Raw genomic sequence first — 12,551 nt, forward strand, 5'->3', positions numbered from 1 at the left:
TGGAGGGGCTCCGGGATGTCTCTTGAAGGGGAAAGGCCCGACGTTTTGTTGAGGACCCCGCTACGGTGCAGATGGAAGCCAAGTTCCAACACTGAGCTGGATAATTGGGAGGAAGGATGTGGTTGATAATGATCAATTGATGGTGTGCGAGGAGTAATAAGTACAGCTACGGAGCACTGAGGCAGTCAGGTAGTGGGGCAGTCTCAGTCCAGCAGTGAGGCACTGAGGCACTGAGAACATCAACGAGCACGAGCTGCGGATTAGAAAACTCCTAGCCCCTGACCCCTAACCCTCTCTCACCGCCGCACGCTAATGCCAGGCACGGCACTGCTTAAGCGAGCGTCGACCTTGCCGGCGTGCCTCCACCACTCGTCATCTCAACACTTTTTTTTTTTGGCCAAGGGACGAGGGGCGGCGGCCACGGCCGCGAGAGCTCAGAGCTGGACCTCAGTGCCTCACACAGCTTTCTGCCCCCCCCCCAATTCGAAAACTGTTTCTGCCTTCCAACTTCCAAGAAACATTTAGTGCGTCTGAATTGCTGCACATGTCAACCTCGTTCCTCTTCTCTCTGAAGCTGCCTCGGTAGAGTTGCCATTCACTTGCTATCCTAGTATCCTGCGTCCTTGTTCTCTTAGTTGTGGGAACTTAGCCCGCCGTGCATGGGACAAACTAAAGCCCGAGTAGAAAAGGCCCGTTGATACCCTCTTTCCTCCTTCAACAGCTTCACTTACTCGCAGAAGCGGCCGGCCTTCGTCCTCAGCACCTTCATTCCCATTTTCGACGTAAACCTTGACGATTGAGACAGGATATCTCTCCCCGTCCGAAGTCGCGTGCCCCAGTTCCGCTTTGGGATCCTGCGGCAAACTTGGTACATCTCGTTTCGAACTTCTTCGACCATCGACCTCAACATCAGATTTGACCACCAGCTCAAGCGCTGAGCAAGATGTCTTCTGCCACCGTCCAATTCTCCTTGCCCGACTCCTCCATTTTTCAATTCCCACCTAGCAACGAACCGGAAACTCTACCGCCGCCGATTCCAGGCTCCACTCTGTCTGCCCCACCATTCTCGATATCTGCCTCCGTCTACAATGGAGCTCTCGACGCCAGGGTCCCTATCACGATTGCGTGTGTTTACGCGGCTACAGTGACGGCATTGAATGCATATAATCGAAAGTACGGGAATAAGCCATGGAAAATTAGCAAGACGAAGTCTTTCTTCTGGTTTGTGGTGGCTCATAATGTGTTCTTGGCCGTATATTCTGGGTGGACATTTGTGGGTATGCTGCGGGCTCTTCAAAAGTCGGTTTCAAACCCTATGGGGCCCGCAGGACTGCCAGGAACAGTGGACAGCTTGTGCAAAGTGCATGGGATTTCAGGGCTTGGAAATGCGGTCGCATATAATGGAACGGCCTCGCAATGGGTTTCTGAATCCCCCTCAGTTTTGTTGAGCAGTGCGGGAACCCCAGATCCTACCGATCTGGGACGATTATGGAATGAGGGTTTGGCTTTTTACGGCTGGTTCTTTTACCTGAGCAAGTTCTACGAGGTTCTCGATACCGCGATTATCATTGCCAAGGGGAAGAGAAGTTCGACGCTGCAGACATATCATCACGCTGGGGCAATGATGTGCATGTGGTCTGGAATTCGATATATGTCTCCACCTATCTGGATGTTTGTCTTCGTCAACTCGGGAATTCATGCACTGATGGTATTGTATCTCTCCAAATTTATGACTTGTTAAGCTAATTTGTTCCAGTACACCTACTACACCTTGACTGCATTTTCCGTCCCAATTCCCCAGTCTTTAAAGAGGAGCCTTACCACCATGCAAATCATCCAATTCCTCGTTGGAGCTTCCTATGCAGCTCTCCACTCTTTCGTCTCCTACACCATTCCAGTTCAAGTCCCGGATCTTACAGCTTCAGCACAATATACTGCCTCAGCTGCCGTCTCATCTGTTGCTGCCGTTGCCAGCTCAGCAGGTTTTGGTGAACTGGTGAAGAAATTTTTGTTCCGAGCAGCAGGTGAAGGCCTTGCCGAGAACGTCAACGGGGGGCACTCAATAGGACAAGGGGCAAAGGGCTCATCCGGTGCTATCCAATACCGTACTGAATACCAGACAGTCCAATGTATTGATACCAGCGGCCAAACCTTCGCCATCTGGTTCAACGTCTTCTACCTGACCCCTCTGACGGCATTGTTCGTTAGATTTTTCGTCAAAAGCTACCTCCGAAGAACCCAAAAAGGAGCAAAGGGTCACACAACGAAGCATGGAGCAGCTGAGAAGGCTGGCAAGGATGCCCTGAAGGGTATGGAGAGAGAAATCTACATGAACGGAAATACGAACGGCCACGCAAACGGAAAGGCAAACGGCCATGCTAACGGAAAGGCAAACGGCCATACTAACGGAAAGGCTAACGGAAAGCATTAGACAACAGTAGAGAAAGAATATGACTGATGAAGAGAGGTTGCGGAAGAGTGGATTGTCATTTTGTGGTGTTATTAGCGCAGCATCCAGGCGTTTACACGGCCTCGTCTTTTAGAAGGGTTTTGCAAAAGTCGAAAAGATACTGTACAATAGAGTGCTTACACATATAATGTACATTTTGAGCACATGGTATGGAATACGTGCCATTCGTAATCGCCCCTTGGTTCCTTGATCAACTGAGAAGATATTTTTTTTGGAATGCAAGGTCGGTGAGACATTCACCATTATCTGCAAAACGAATCTGCTGCCATGTTTCGGCATCAAATTTCTGATATTATTGACCAATCTTGCCTGCTTCTACAACGCTTCACGGATCATGCATGCGCCTAACCCCAATGCCAAGCATTCACAGCCTTCCATTCATCATGCGAACACTTGTTTCCACACGCATCTAAAAAAACCGAGTCTCAATCACGGGCTGAAAATTTCAGTTGCCTCAAGAGTGCCGCTCATATCAGAGAAATCCTACACTTACTCTCCTTTGCTTAGACCGATCGATATTCGTTTCGACATCCTCTCCCCGGGTGGATTATCTTCTCCGAACAAAGTCCAGATTGTTCAGACGAGCCCGGCACTCCAGCGTCCATTTGAGGAGCTCTCCTACACCTGGGGAGACCGAGGACGATTACGAAGAATTGATCCGTACGGAAAGCAGAAACAATTTCTCTACATCACACAGAACCTTGAGTCCGCCGTGTGACGCCTCGGGCAGAAGAGCAAGTTAAGGATCCCTACGGATCGATGCACTACTGTATGCTTCTATATCGATCGATACCAAAGGAAGTACCACAAGAACTTGAGGTCCGGACCTCTGTTTTCCCAAAGACGTCGACGTCGGACTTGACCAGCCCAAGGATGCACTTGGGCAGGATTAAATGCACGAAGCCCAAACAGTAACTGCATTATCAACCACATTCTGCCTTATCGGCGGCTTTTGGGGTTTCGTTTTGCATACACCGCTTTTTATCCGCCTTCGTGCCGCCTTACCTATTCTTTGTTTCGATTTATATACCCTTGCTTTAAAGTGCGCGAATTTTACCTTTCACCGGCCTTACCCCGAATCTTAAATGAAGCTATTCCCAACTATCTCTATTCCGTTAATGACTCTTAACCTTATTAACCGCAGAACGACACCGCTGACTAACGGCGTTGGAAGCGAAAAGGGGGGAAAGTCGTCTAAGGCCAAGGCACTAAGTTTACTATTATAATCTCAGACAACAATTGAGCTCACCAAAGTCCACTTCCGTTTTTGGACCTGAGCAGTTGATGCTTTAATCTGAGCGCGAGCCCTAAGTCCTGAGCACGCTACCAGCTGGATCACACCTAGGGGGATTCTGCTCGGAGTAGAGGTTGGAGCATGTTCAGAGTGGTTAAGGTTCGGCGAGAGAATGGGATATTCGGAGTCAGAGCCGAAGGATGCCCAAACGCCATCGACGTCAAGCACCCTTATATGCCTGTGGGCGCTGGCATTGCGCAGGTGTCAATAGCGTGTTGCGAATGCCGTGAAGTGTCATCAACCCTTGGTGGTGGGCTCAGCTAGGCTCCAGGGTGTCGCGGGGCCTATTAAAGAGGCGAAGCCTGGCTACAGTGGTATGCAAAAACTCCCTGTTTTAGCGCGTTTTTGACGAAAAGTGGTACCTTGAAAAAATGGTACTGAATTATATTCAACCACCAATTGCTCCACCAAACCACGCCCGAATTAGGTAAGAAGTAGATTAATTTACTCCCCTGAAGTAGCTCTTGCTAATGATATAATCAGATTACGATCCACCCCCTCCTTCCCTCACCCGAATTTGTAGCTATTGAGCCTGCACATCGAGCCGAATTCTTAGCAAACCCAACTTCTCCCCTGTCTACGAACCAATTCGCCCTTTTTTTATTAATATTAATAGGCAGATATTAGTAATTTGATATCTATAATATTAGAGGAGAAGGCTGAGCTAAAATAGCTAAAGGCAATGGAAAAATCGGGTACTAGTATGGGGATTTCTCCTTATTATAAAGGCTAAAGTCTCCCTTTGGTATACTATATGGAATTCAGAAGCTAATTAGTGTTTTATATTGAATATAGGTACTTAGTAGCACTGATTACTAATATGGTAGCCCTATTCGAAAGCCCCATTCGACAGCCCTATTCCAAAGCACTATTCCGGACATCCAAGCAGAAGACTCGATTCGACCAGATATTACCTTTAGTATATACCCTAAAGACGAAATTAGCTTCTACCAGGGTATAGGCAACTTACAAAAGCAGGATTATTAAGAGTTTATAAGTTCTGGGCTATTGGATAACGATTATAAGGCGATTAGAGGGTAGGGAGAATAATATTTAGAATCGAGATTAACGAGCTGCCCCCTTGATTTCCATATATCACTGGTTTAGGAAGGCGAGGAATAGACTAATCAGATTACAGGATTTTAGGCTCTTTTAAAGAGAGTTATTACTAGTATTGTGGTTATTGTTTTTAGTCGAGTTTGTCTATATTTGGAGTTTTTCCCTTATACTAAATATTTTTGTAACCACGCCGTAGGATTTTTTTATATTAGAATAATTAAAAGAGCTATTTCCCACGATTCTAAATTAGCTTTCGTTTTTTTAATAGCAGTTATGGTTATTAAGAACCGTAGTATTTTTTAATTAGTATTAATATCGGCTCTCTAGTAAAGTAATAAGTGATTTTGGAACCACCTTTTATAATATTAAAATCACCAGAACTTTAAGTAATATTAAGTATGGCGATTTTATTAATTTCATACTAATTCTATAGGGAAATTCCGATATCCTGAATTATAGAAATGCCCTCTAGCCTTTCTAGCCCCCGTCCAAACCTCCAAACCTCCAAATGGTATTAATTAGGTAATTTCCAAAGTTTGGATACTTCCCATAGACTTTCCTATAATTCCCTTGCATATTAGACTTAATATTGCGAAAGCCCCCCCTAATTGGGTTCAAAATTGGGTAATAGGGAAGTAACTAATATATCCAGATTCCCCCCCTCCCCACCCCCCTCCCACTTCTGGCACATATCAAGCACCCTCTGACTCCAGTATATACCACAGTTATCCATTATAATAATCGAAGTCTTCCCCAGCCATAAAAACACTACGGGAGTACCCTGTTTCCCATCCAAAATCGAAATTATCGTACCACTGCTCAAGGAGCTCCCGGTTCTGTACGGGTTGTGCGAGAAGATCGTAGATGGCCGCGATGCGCGCGGGCTTAGGTAAGGAGCTATAATCTGCTCTTATCGTTAGCAAGAGATACTTCAGGGGAGTAAATTGATCTACTTCTCATCTAATTTGGACGTGGTTTGGTAGAGCAATTGGTGATTGAAAATGATTTAGGTAACTTTTGGTACACCCATTTTTAAGTATACCGCTTTTCGTCAAAAACGCGCTAAAACAGGGAGTTTTTGCATACCACTGTAAGTAAACCCCTTGCCTCAAGCTTAGTCATTCTTGTTGAGGCACCCAGCATCAAGAGACTGGAACCAATTGGATACTTCTCTAGTGTATTCAGACCATGTTTTCAGCCTTGAAACTGAGCGAGGAGAGGAAGTTAACTCCCCTTGTCACAATGGCACCCGGTGCTTGCGTGGGGGCTGAGTTCGAGTGGCTTTGGTTTGAGCGCAACTCACTGGGCAGCCGCGTGAACACCACCTTCACCAGGTTTTGCCATCTCTACCCCAATGTTCTTCCTACTTGAATATCTTTTTCTGATCATTATGTGTCCCTATGCTCTGACTTCCAAGAAACAACTCCAAGCGGGCTCTGACAGCGCGCTCAGCCAGTGCAGGCCATCATGCCCCTCGACCCATTCACAGCCTTGTCTGTTGCAGCGGAAGTGGTTCAATTTGTCGATTTCAGCATCACGATTGTGTCGAAAGGCCACAAGCTCGCCATGTCTAGAACCAGTCAATTACAGGAACATGAACATATGGAAGCCGCAGCGAAGCGTCTTCGTGATGCTACGCGGCGTATTGACCTCCTACTCACTGCATCACCCGAGAGTGATGCTGACCGGGCCTTGAAAACTATCTGCAATGGCTGCAAGGACGTTTCTAACGAGCTCAGCAACGAATTGTCAAAGCTTAAAGTACCTGCAGGATGCAATTACCGTTACTGGAAAAGCTTCCGCCAGGGGCTCAAGAGTGTGTGGGGAAAATCAAAGCTCGAGGCTGTGAATGAGAGACTCGCGGAGCTCAGACAAGACCTCACGATTCATGTTTCAGTTATGCTGAGATTTGTAGCTCTAGAGCTGCTTTGAAAGGCTAGAACTTGATCGTGCTGACCATGGTTAAGTGGACGGATTGATGCCGCAAGTTTACACCAGGACCGACGTTTCTCCCTTCTGGAACAACATGTAAAACAGACGATGAAAGAGATGCTAGGGGTTGCCCAGACTGTGGGGGGTTATGCACACCATTTCAACACGTCCATCAACAGCTACCTATTCACACAGTCCGCTCTTGAAGACAAATCTCAAATACAACGACTCAGGGATGAGAAATGGCAGGCGACATCGTCAACTATAATGAGAAACTTACGATTTGCTTCCATCCATGCCCGCCTCGATGCAATAACCACTGCGCATAAGAAAACCTTTGAATGGATATTCGAAGAATGTTTCGGGGACCCATATGACGAGAAGACTGGTGAAGGCATTGGGACACCAGACAACGACTACACAAGGTGGCTGCAAAGTGGAACGGGAATGTACTGGATCCAAGGAAAAGCAGCTTTTGGGAAATCCACGTTGATGCATTTTATTGCTACGCATGAGAAGACTATGCGGAATCTTCGAATATGGTCTGGAAGTTCTTCTCTCGTTGTGCTCAGATTCTATTTCTGGAATAGCGGCGATCATGAGCAACGGTCTTTGACCGGTCTACTCCGGTCTTTGCTATTTGAAATCCTCGCCGGTCATGGAAGTGCTATTCATTACGTTTTCCCTTCCGAATGGAGCGAGTTCTATCAATACAATATTGAACCTCAACCATGGAGGCTGCCGAACCTACAGAAAGCTCTCACCGCTGCCATTCGATACCTGAGCTCCGATTTCAAGATTTGCTTCTTCATCGATGGTCTTGACGAATATGAGGGCGACCATGTCGAGTTAACAAGCCTCTTCAAGAAACTAGCTGATGATCATGATCACATCAAGTTCTGCGTATCAAGTCGACCATGGACCCAATTTGACGAATTTGCCTCAAACGCACCCCATTTGATGCTTCAAGACTTGACGAAGGATGACATCGAGGCATATGTTGTGGACAATCTGGGCAAGAACCAAAAGATGCTTCAATTATCCGACGAAGATCCAGATTCTGTCCATGAGCTTATAAATGAGATTGTTGAGAGGGCGTCGGGTGTATTTCTGTGGGTGGAGATCGTAGTAAAATCTCTGATGAATGGATTAAGAAACTCGGACGATATCTCGCGGCTCCAAAGACGACTTCAAGCAGTGCCAAAAGATCTCGAAAATCTGTACGAACATATGCTCAAAGGCATTGAGGATTTCTACAAGGAGGATGCCTCTATTGTCTTTGAGATATTCCGGATGGCGCGAATTGACCCAATTCCTGAACGATCGTTCAACATCCCTGCCTTGTACAGAGTACTAGAGGCAGATTTCAGAACCGCAACGAGTAAAAAGATCGAGCCGCGCTCCGAGGAGGAATACGCTCAAATCAAGCGGTTCAAAGCCTACCAGGGTCTTGAAATATGGCTCAGAAATTGCTGCAAAGGTCTCCTTGAGGTTGATGTCGTCCTGGAAGACGATCTGGAAGTGGTTAGGAACGAGCTCAGATTTCCGCCCATACGGTACATGCATCGTACTGTCAAGGATTACCTAGAAGAAATTCCTGTGCGCCAGCACCTATCGAGCTTCATCAAAGACCCAACAGTTGGTTCGAATCTTTCTTTCCTGGTATCAGACATCATAGAGCTCAAGGAAATGAGCCCGTCCCAAAGGGCCAGAGAACCCCAGGTTGATCGGAATCTCATGGATCGAGCTCTAAAGCTTGCACAATCGATGAACAGCTTAATGGGTGCCCAGAAAGCCGCTTTACTAGATGAACTAGATAGAGCCCTGTCGCACTGCTGGTCCAAGAACTATTCAGGTCGGCATCAAGGTGTCCAAGGCGCTGGAAATCATTGGTCAAACTCATATGCCCCAAGGGTTTCGTCTCAAAAATTGGAGCGAGACGTGGAATTTCCGACCAACTGGGGACACAATTTCTTGTCTCTGGCAGTTTATCTTGATCTCGACTGGTATGTTGACCGGAAACTCACTCAAGATCCGAGCATTCTCCAGCCAAACGAGACATTGCCGCTCCTCGCGCACGCCTTGAAATGGAAACTTTGGCATCTGAAAGATGATGAGATTTTCGAGCCCGATAGCTTAAAATCTCTTGAAGTATTGCTTCGGCACGGAGCAGATCCCAATCAACTATACGGTAAGTATAGCCTCTGGCAATATTTTATTCATTTTATCCACGTAGCATATCAGCAGGATGCTTGGCCAGGTTGGTGGTGCTGGGATGCTACCAAATTGATGTTGGAATACGGTGCAGGCCCAGATTCGAGATGCATTACAGAAGGCGGGGACTGGATAGCAGCCACATGCCCCCCTTCGCGGCCCACTCTTCTGGATCCTCACTTGTGCGACTGCAACACCCTCGCGGAAATAATCACGGAAATTTTCCACCCTCAAGATGCCACAACTCTCATCCAAATTTTACAGGGCCAGAAAAAATTGCCATCTTTACCGACCCAGAAGCATAGAAGATCGAGAAAGAGGACAAGGGCTGAGGCTTCTACGCCGCCTGCCAGTGATTCTTCTCCATTGGAGCTTTCAATTCGAGGCATATCCCTCCCCCTTGTCAACTCTTTTGGATTCAGAGGGCGAGAAGATGGTTTTGATACACCAATGAGCAGTCAACGGTTTGAGTTGAGACCCTGGACGGCTATAAACAAAGCGGGTAATCAAAAAAAGCTAGCACGATCTAAATCGTTGTCCAGTCCAACTCTGGAATGATAGCAGTGGAATATAATGCGATATTCAATACCACTTCCACAGCCCCAGTCCTATTCGATAGTTCAGAACCAAGCGCGTTGAGGCATTCCTCCCACAATGCCGCGTCGGCAAAAAGCCATAGTATAGGTTTATGAACGCGAAAGATAAAAGATATAAGATATCGGTGGTGGGCTTTTTTCGTGATGAGGATGCAGTGGGAGGTTTGTAGAGGTTTATAGAGGAAGGAATTCGCGAGGTAATAGTTTTGGCTCTGGTAGTGCTTAAAGAGGACTAGCCGGGGAGGAGTCTTAGCAGGCTAGAGGACCTGCCCGGGGTGCAACTTATCGCTACCGCTCCTCAGTATCGATAGACTCTGCATAAACCAAATGGATGACCGAGAGCGAGGTTTCCAGGTCAAGAGGATGGGCAATATCTTTAGTCGGGCAGCGAAATTTTTGTATCTGGCTGGGCGAGGCTAGCAGTGACAGCGACCAGACCATGGAATTCGTGGAGCAAGTTTCTCAACTTGGAAACCCCGATCAGCTTGTGAAAGACACTGGGTCAGTTGAGAAGTGGAAGCCGTTGTCTAGCCTCATGGGACGGCCATGGTTTCCGCGGCGTTGGGTTGTCCAGGAGGTTGCCTCTTCCAGAGAGGCTACCCTGTATTGCGGGACTAAGGAGGCCAGATGGTCAGACTTCTCGGACGCTGTCATGCTATTTGGCAACAGATTCGCCGAGATCGAGCATATATTCTCCCGCAACGGATCACGTCTTGCCGAAACACGAAGCCAGGAGTAGTCTAGGAAATGTTAATCAACTTTCGGCTCATGTCCTGGTCACAGCACTGAACTGTATCATCCGGAAATCCGCCGACGGTCAAGTAATTCAGAAACTCTTCACGATAGAAGCACTGCAATGCGGCCTGGTACCGCTCCAGGTCTCTAATCTTCGGGATACACTCTATGCTTTTTTGACTCTGGCAAAAGATGTCGAGCTAATGTCACGTTTGGTCGACTATGGAAGGAGCTAATTCCACGTCTGCAGAGATGTCGTTAACCATATTGCCAATTCTACCGGGACACTGGGCATTATCTGCAAGCCTTCGGCTGCCGTTTGTCCTTGCGTGCCTTCGTGCCTTCGTCAAGTTAAGCAGCATTCATTTACTGCTGGTTCTTTGGCTCGTCGAGCCAATGCTGATTGCTTGGTTGGACCATCGAGTAGGGCTTTTTATAGTGCAGGAGGGAGAACGCCTGTTGAGCAATTGTGGTGCGAAGAAGAGGGGAGGGTATTCCTTAAAGTTTATAGGTTTGTCTTGGACACTGTCTGGTCTATCGAAGAACGTTCCTAAAACGGCGTCATTCCAAAGAGCAGGCTGGAAGTTGCAACAAGTGTAGCAGAAGAGAGGGACGAAGGTGGAGGCTGTATAGATGACACTGGCAAAGCAATATCTATCTCTGACACCTTCTTGCGAACAATTGTGGCCGACAGAGATGGAGCAAGGCGCCCTCCACGAAGCTGGTATCGTCGAGCTTGCGAGGAGGCGTTTAATCTGAGCAATCTGGAGGGGCGCAGTGCATGGCGATTTGATACATAGGATCTGATCAAGTCCGCTTCTTCTGATGGCCACTCATCCGCCATTATAGCCTTTCTTCGAAGAGTCCAAGGTGTGACGTGGAACAAAAGATTGACAATCAGGGACGGGAAGTCAGTAGCACTTGTTCCTCACGATACAAGAGAAAACGATCACATCTGCATTCCCTGGGGATGCAGCATGCCCGTCATACTTCGGCAACACGAAGATAGACTCGATGAACTAATCGGAGAGTGAGATATCAATAGCGTTGAATGTGTAATGGATGGACAGGCAGCTGACCAAATCTCGAATGGCACGGACGACAAGGCGGAGTTCAAGATCGAATAATGAGAAGAGCATCACTGAATGTCTATCTTTATCCCTCTCAGCAGCAACCGCCTCCGCACCCTCTGGCACCCTCTCGTCAGCACCTAGAATATCCTGCCTATCCACTCCACTCTTCCCCCTCGTGCCCTCGGGAAGGTCGACATCAAGGCCACTCTCTCTGACAGGATCACTTTGATCTGCTCCAACACCACTTAACCCAGATCTCTCTTTCTTCCCCGTACCATGCAATTCCTGGCTCGTCAGTCCACTTCCAGGGTGTCCATACCCTGTAGGAACATCAGCACTTATCGCTCCGCCAACCGTGTCCTGCGCTGAGGTCCAGTTTTCCTTTGAGATATTGGGGTTGTTGGCTTGGCCCGGTACCTCATGTTGCGTGTTGGATTTGAAAGTTCTGTCTGATGGTGCGGTTCCCGCAGGTGGAGTTGCGGCGGTGAATTCTGGGCGAGATTGTTGCCGAGTTTTACGCCGGGGGCGTGCTGCGTTTGTTAAGTGATGGAGATAGGTGATGGGGGAGAACATAACGAACGCCTTTAGTTGTTAAGGGATCGGAAGGGGGAACGCGGGAATGGAATTCGCCCTGGTTGGAGAGAGATGTGGGGTTACCGTTTGCTGACATTTTGGGTTTGATAGAAGTGTGAAAATGGGAAATGGGATTTCGGAATATAAAGGAGAGGATTGAGGATTCAAATGGGAGAGAGACGTATAGGAATAATAAATGAAATGCAGTGGGGCAATGGAAGATTTGTTGTGCTCATACTGATTGAGACTGACATAATTCTGGTTACATCATAACTAAAAACATTGAAAGGTCTTTGTTGGGCACAGGTGCCACTGCAGGGGATAGAGGGCTGAAGGAGAATGATCGGCTGTAGAAGAAATAGAAACTTACTGAGATCTATCTGGCAACCTTGAGATACATGTTCATCTGATGTTCATCCAATGCCTTGAGTAGAGAGCAGCCTTGCGGCGGCGAAGACGAGGCTGATAAGGCTGACGAAACTCATTGAAATTGAACGACTGTCCAGAAAGAGTATATTCGTAGGGAAATAAGGTCCATTATGTCTAGTGGGATATCGTAAAATGAGTAGTTGTTTTCGTGACGGTATCGTGTCTCGGAATCGTGT

At 47.4% G+C, this 12,551-nt stretch overlaps 4 protein-coding genes across 4 annotated transcripts; 3 read left to right on the forward strand and 1 right to left on the reverse strand.

Annotated features, from left to right (window-relative positions):
- The first annotated feature begins 452 nt into the window (after positions 1-452).
- K444DRAFT_592064 (fatty acid elongase-like protein) lies at positions 453-2,648 on the forward strand. The gene is made up of 2 exons (XM_024878220.1): positions 453-1,708; positions 1,757-2,648. Exons 1-2 carry the CDS (start codon positions 944-946, stop codon positions 2,429-2,431), a joined length of 1,440 nt encoding a protein of 479 aa, XP_024735077.1. The 5' UTR covers positions 453-943; the 3' UTR covers positions 2,432-2,648.
- A 3,642-nt stretch (positions 2,649-6,290) lies between these two features.
- On the forward strand, positions 6,291-8,453 carry K444DRAFT_532461 (uncharacterized protein; the record flags this gene model as incomplete). The annotated part of the gene is made up of 3 exons (XM_024875082.1): positions 6,291-6,719; positions 6,822-7,113; positions 7,165-8,453. Coding segments are annotated over 3 exons (2,010 nt in total), but the record flags the coding sequence as incomplete, so codon positions are not given.
- A 1,258-nt stretch (positions 8,454-9,711) lies between these two features.
- K444DRAFT_438887 (uncharacterized protein) lies at positions 9,712-10,413 on the forward strand. The gene has a single exon (XM_024872822.1). It carries the CDS (start codon positions 9,897-9,899, stop codon positions 10,302-10,304), a length of 408 nt encoding a protein of 135 aa, XP_024735079.1. The 5' UTR covers positions 9,712-9,896; the 3' UTR covers positions 10,305-10,413.
- Positions 10,414-11,109: 696 nt separating this feature from the next.
- On the reverse strand, positions 11,110-12,311 carry K444DRAFT_438885 (uncharacterized protein). Its single transcript, XM_024872821.1, has one exon. The coding sequence runs from the start codon at positions 11,944-11,946 to the stop codon at positions 11,320-11,322; it is 627 nt and encodes a 208-aa protein (XP_024735080.1). The 5' UTR covers positions 11,947-12,311; the 3' UTR covers positions 11,110-11,319.
- Positions 12,312-12,551: the final 240 nt, after the last annotated feature.

Source organism: Hyaloscypha bicolor (genome assembly GCF_002865645.1).
Source record: "Hyaloscypha bicolor E unplaced genomic scaffold K444scaffold_98, whole genome shotgun sequence".
Classification (NCBI taxonomy): Eukaryota; Fungi; Ascomycota; class Leotiomycetes; order Helotiales; family Hyaloscyphaceae; genus Hyaloscypha; species Hyaloscypha bicolor.

Excerpts from the sequence above, each read along its gene's own strand:
- K444DRAFT_592064 (XM_024878220.1), top strand. The coding sequence starts at position 944 with ATGTCTTCTGCCACCGTCCAATTCTCCTTGCCCGACTCCTCCATTTTT. Across the intron at positions 1,709-1,756 it reads CGGGAATTCATGCACTGATG|TACACCTACTACACCTTGAC; the intron begins GTATTGTATCTC and ends AATTTGTTCCAG.
- K444DRAFT_438887 (XM_024872822.1), top strand. The coding sequence starts at position 9,897 with ATGACCGAGAGCGAGGTTTCCAGGTCAAGAGGATGGGCAATATCTTTA.
- K444DRAFT_438885 (XM_024872821.1), bottom strand. The coding sequence starts at position 11,946 with ATGTTCTCCCCCATCACCTATCTCCATCACTTAACAAACGCAGCACGC.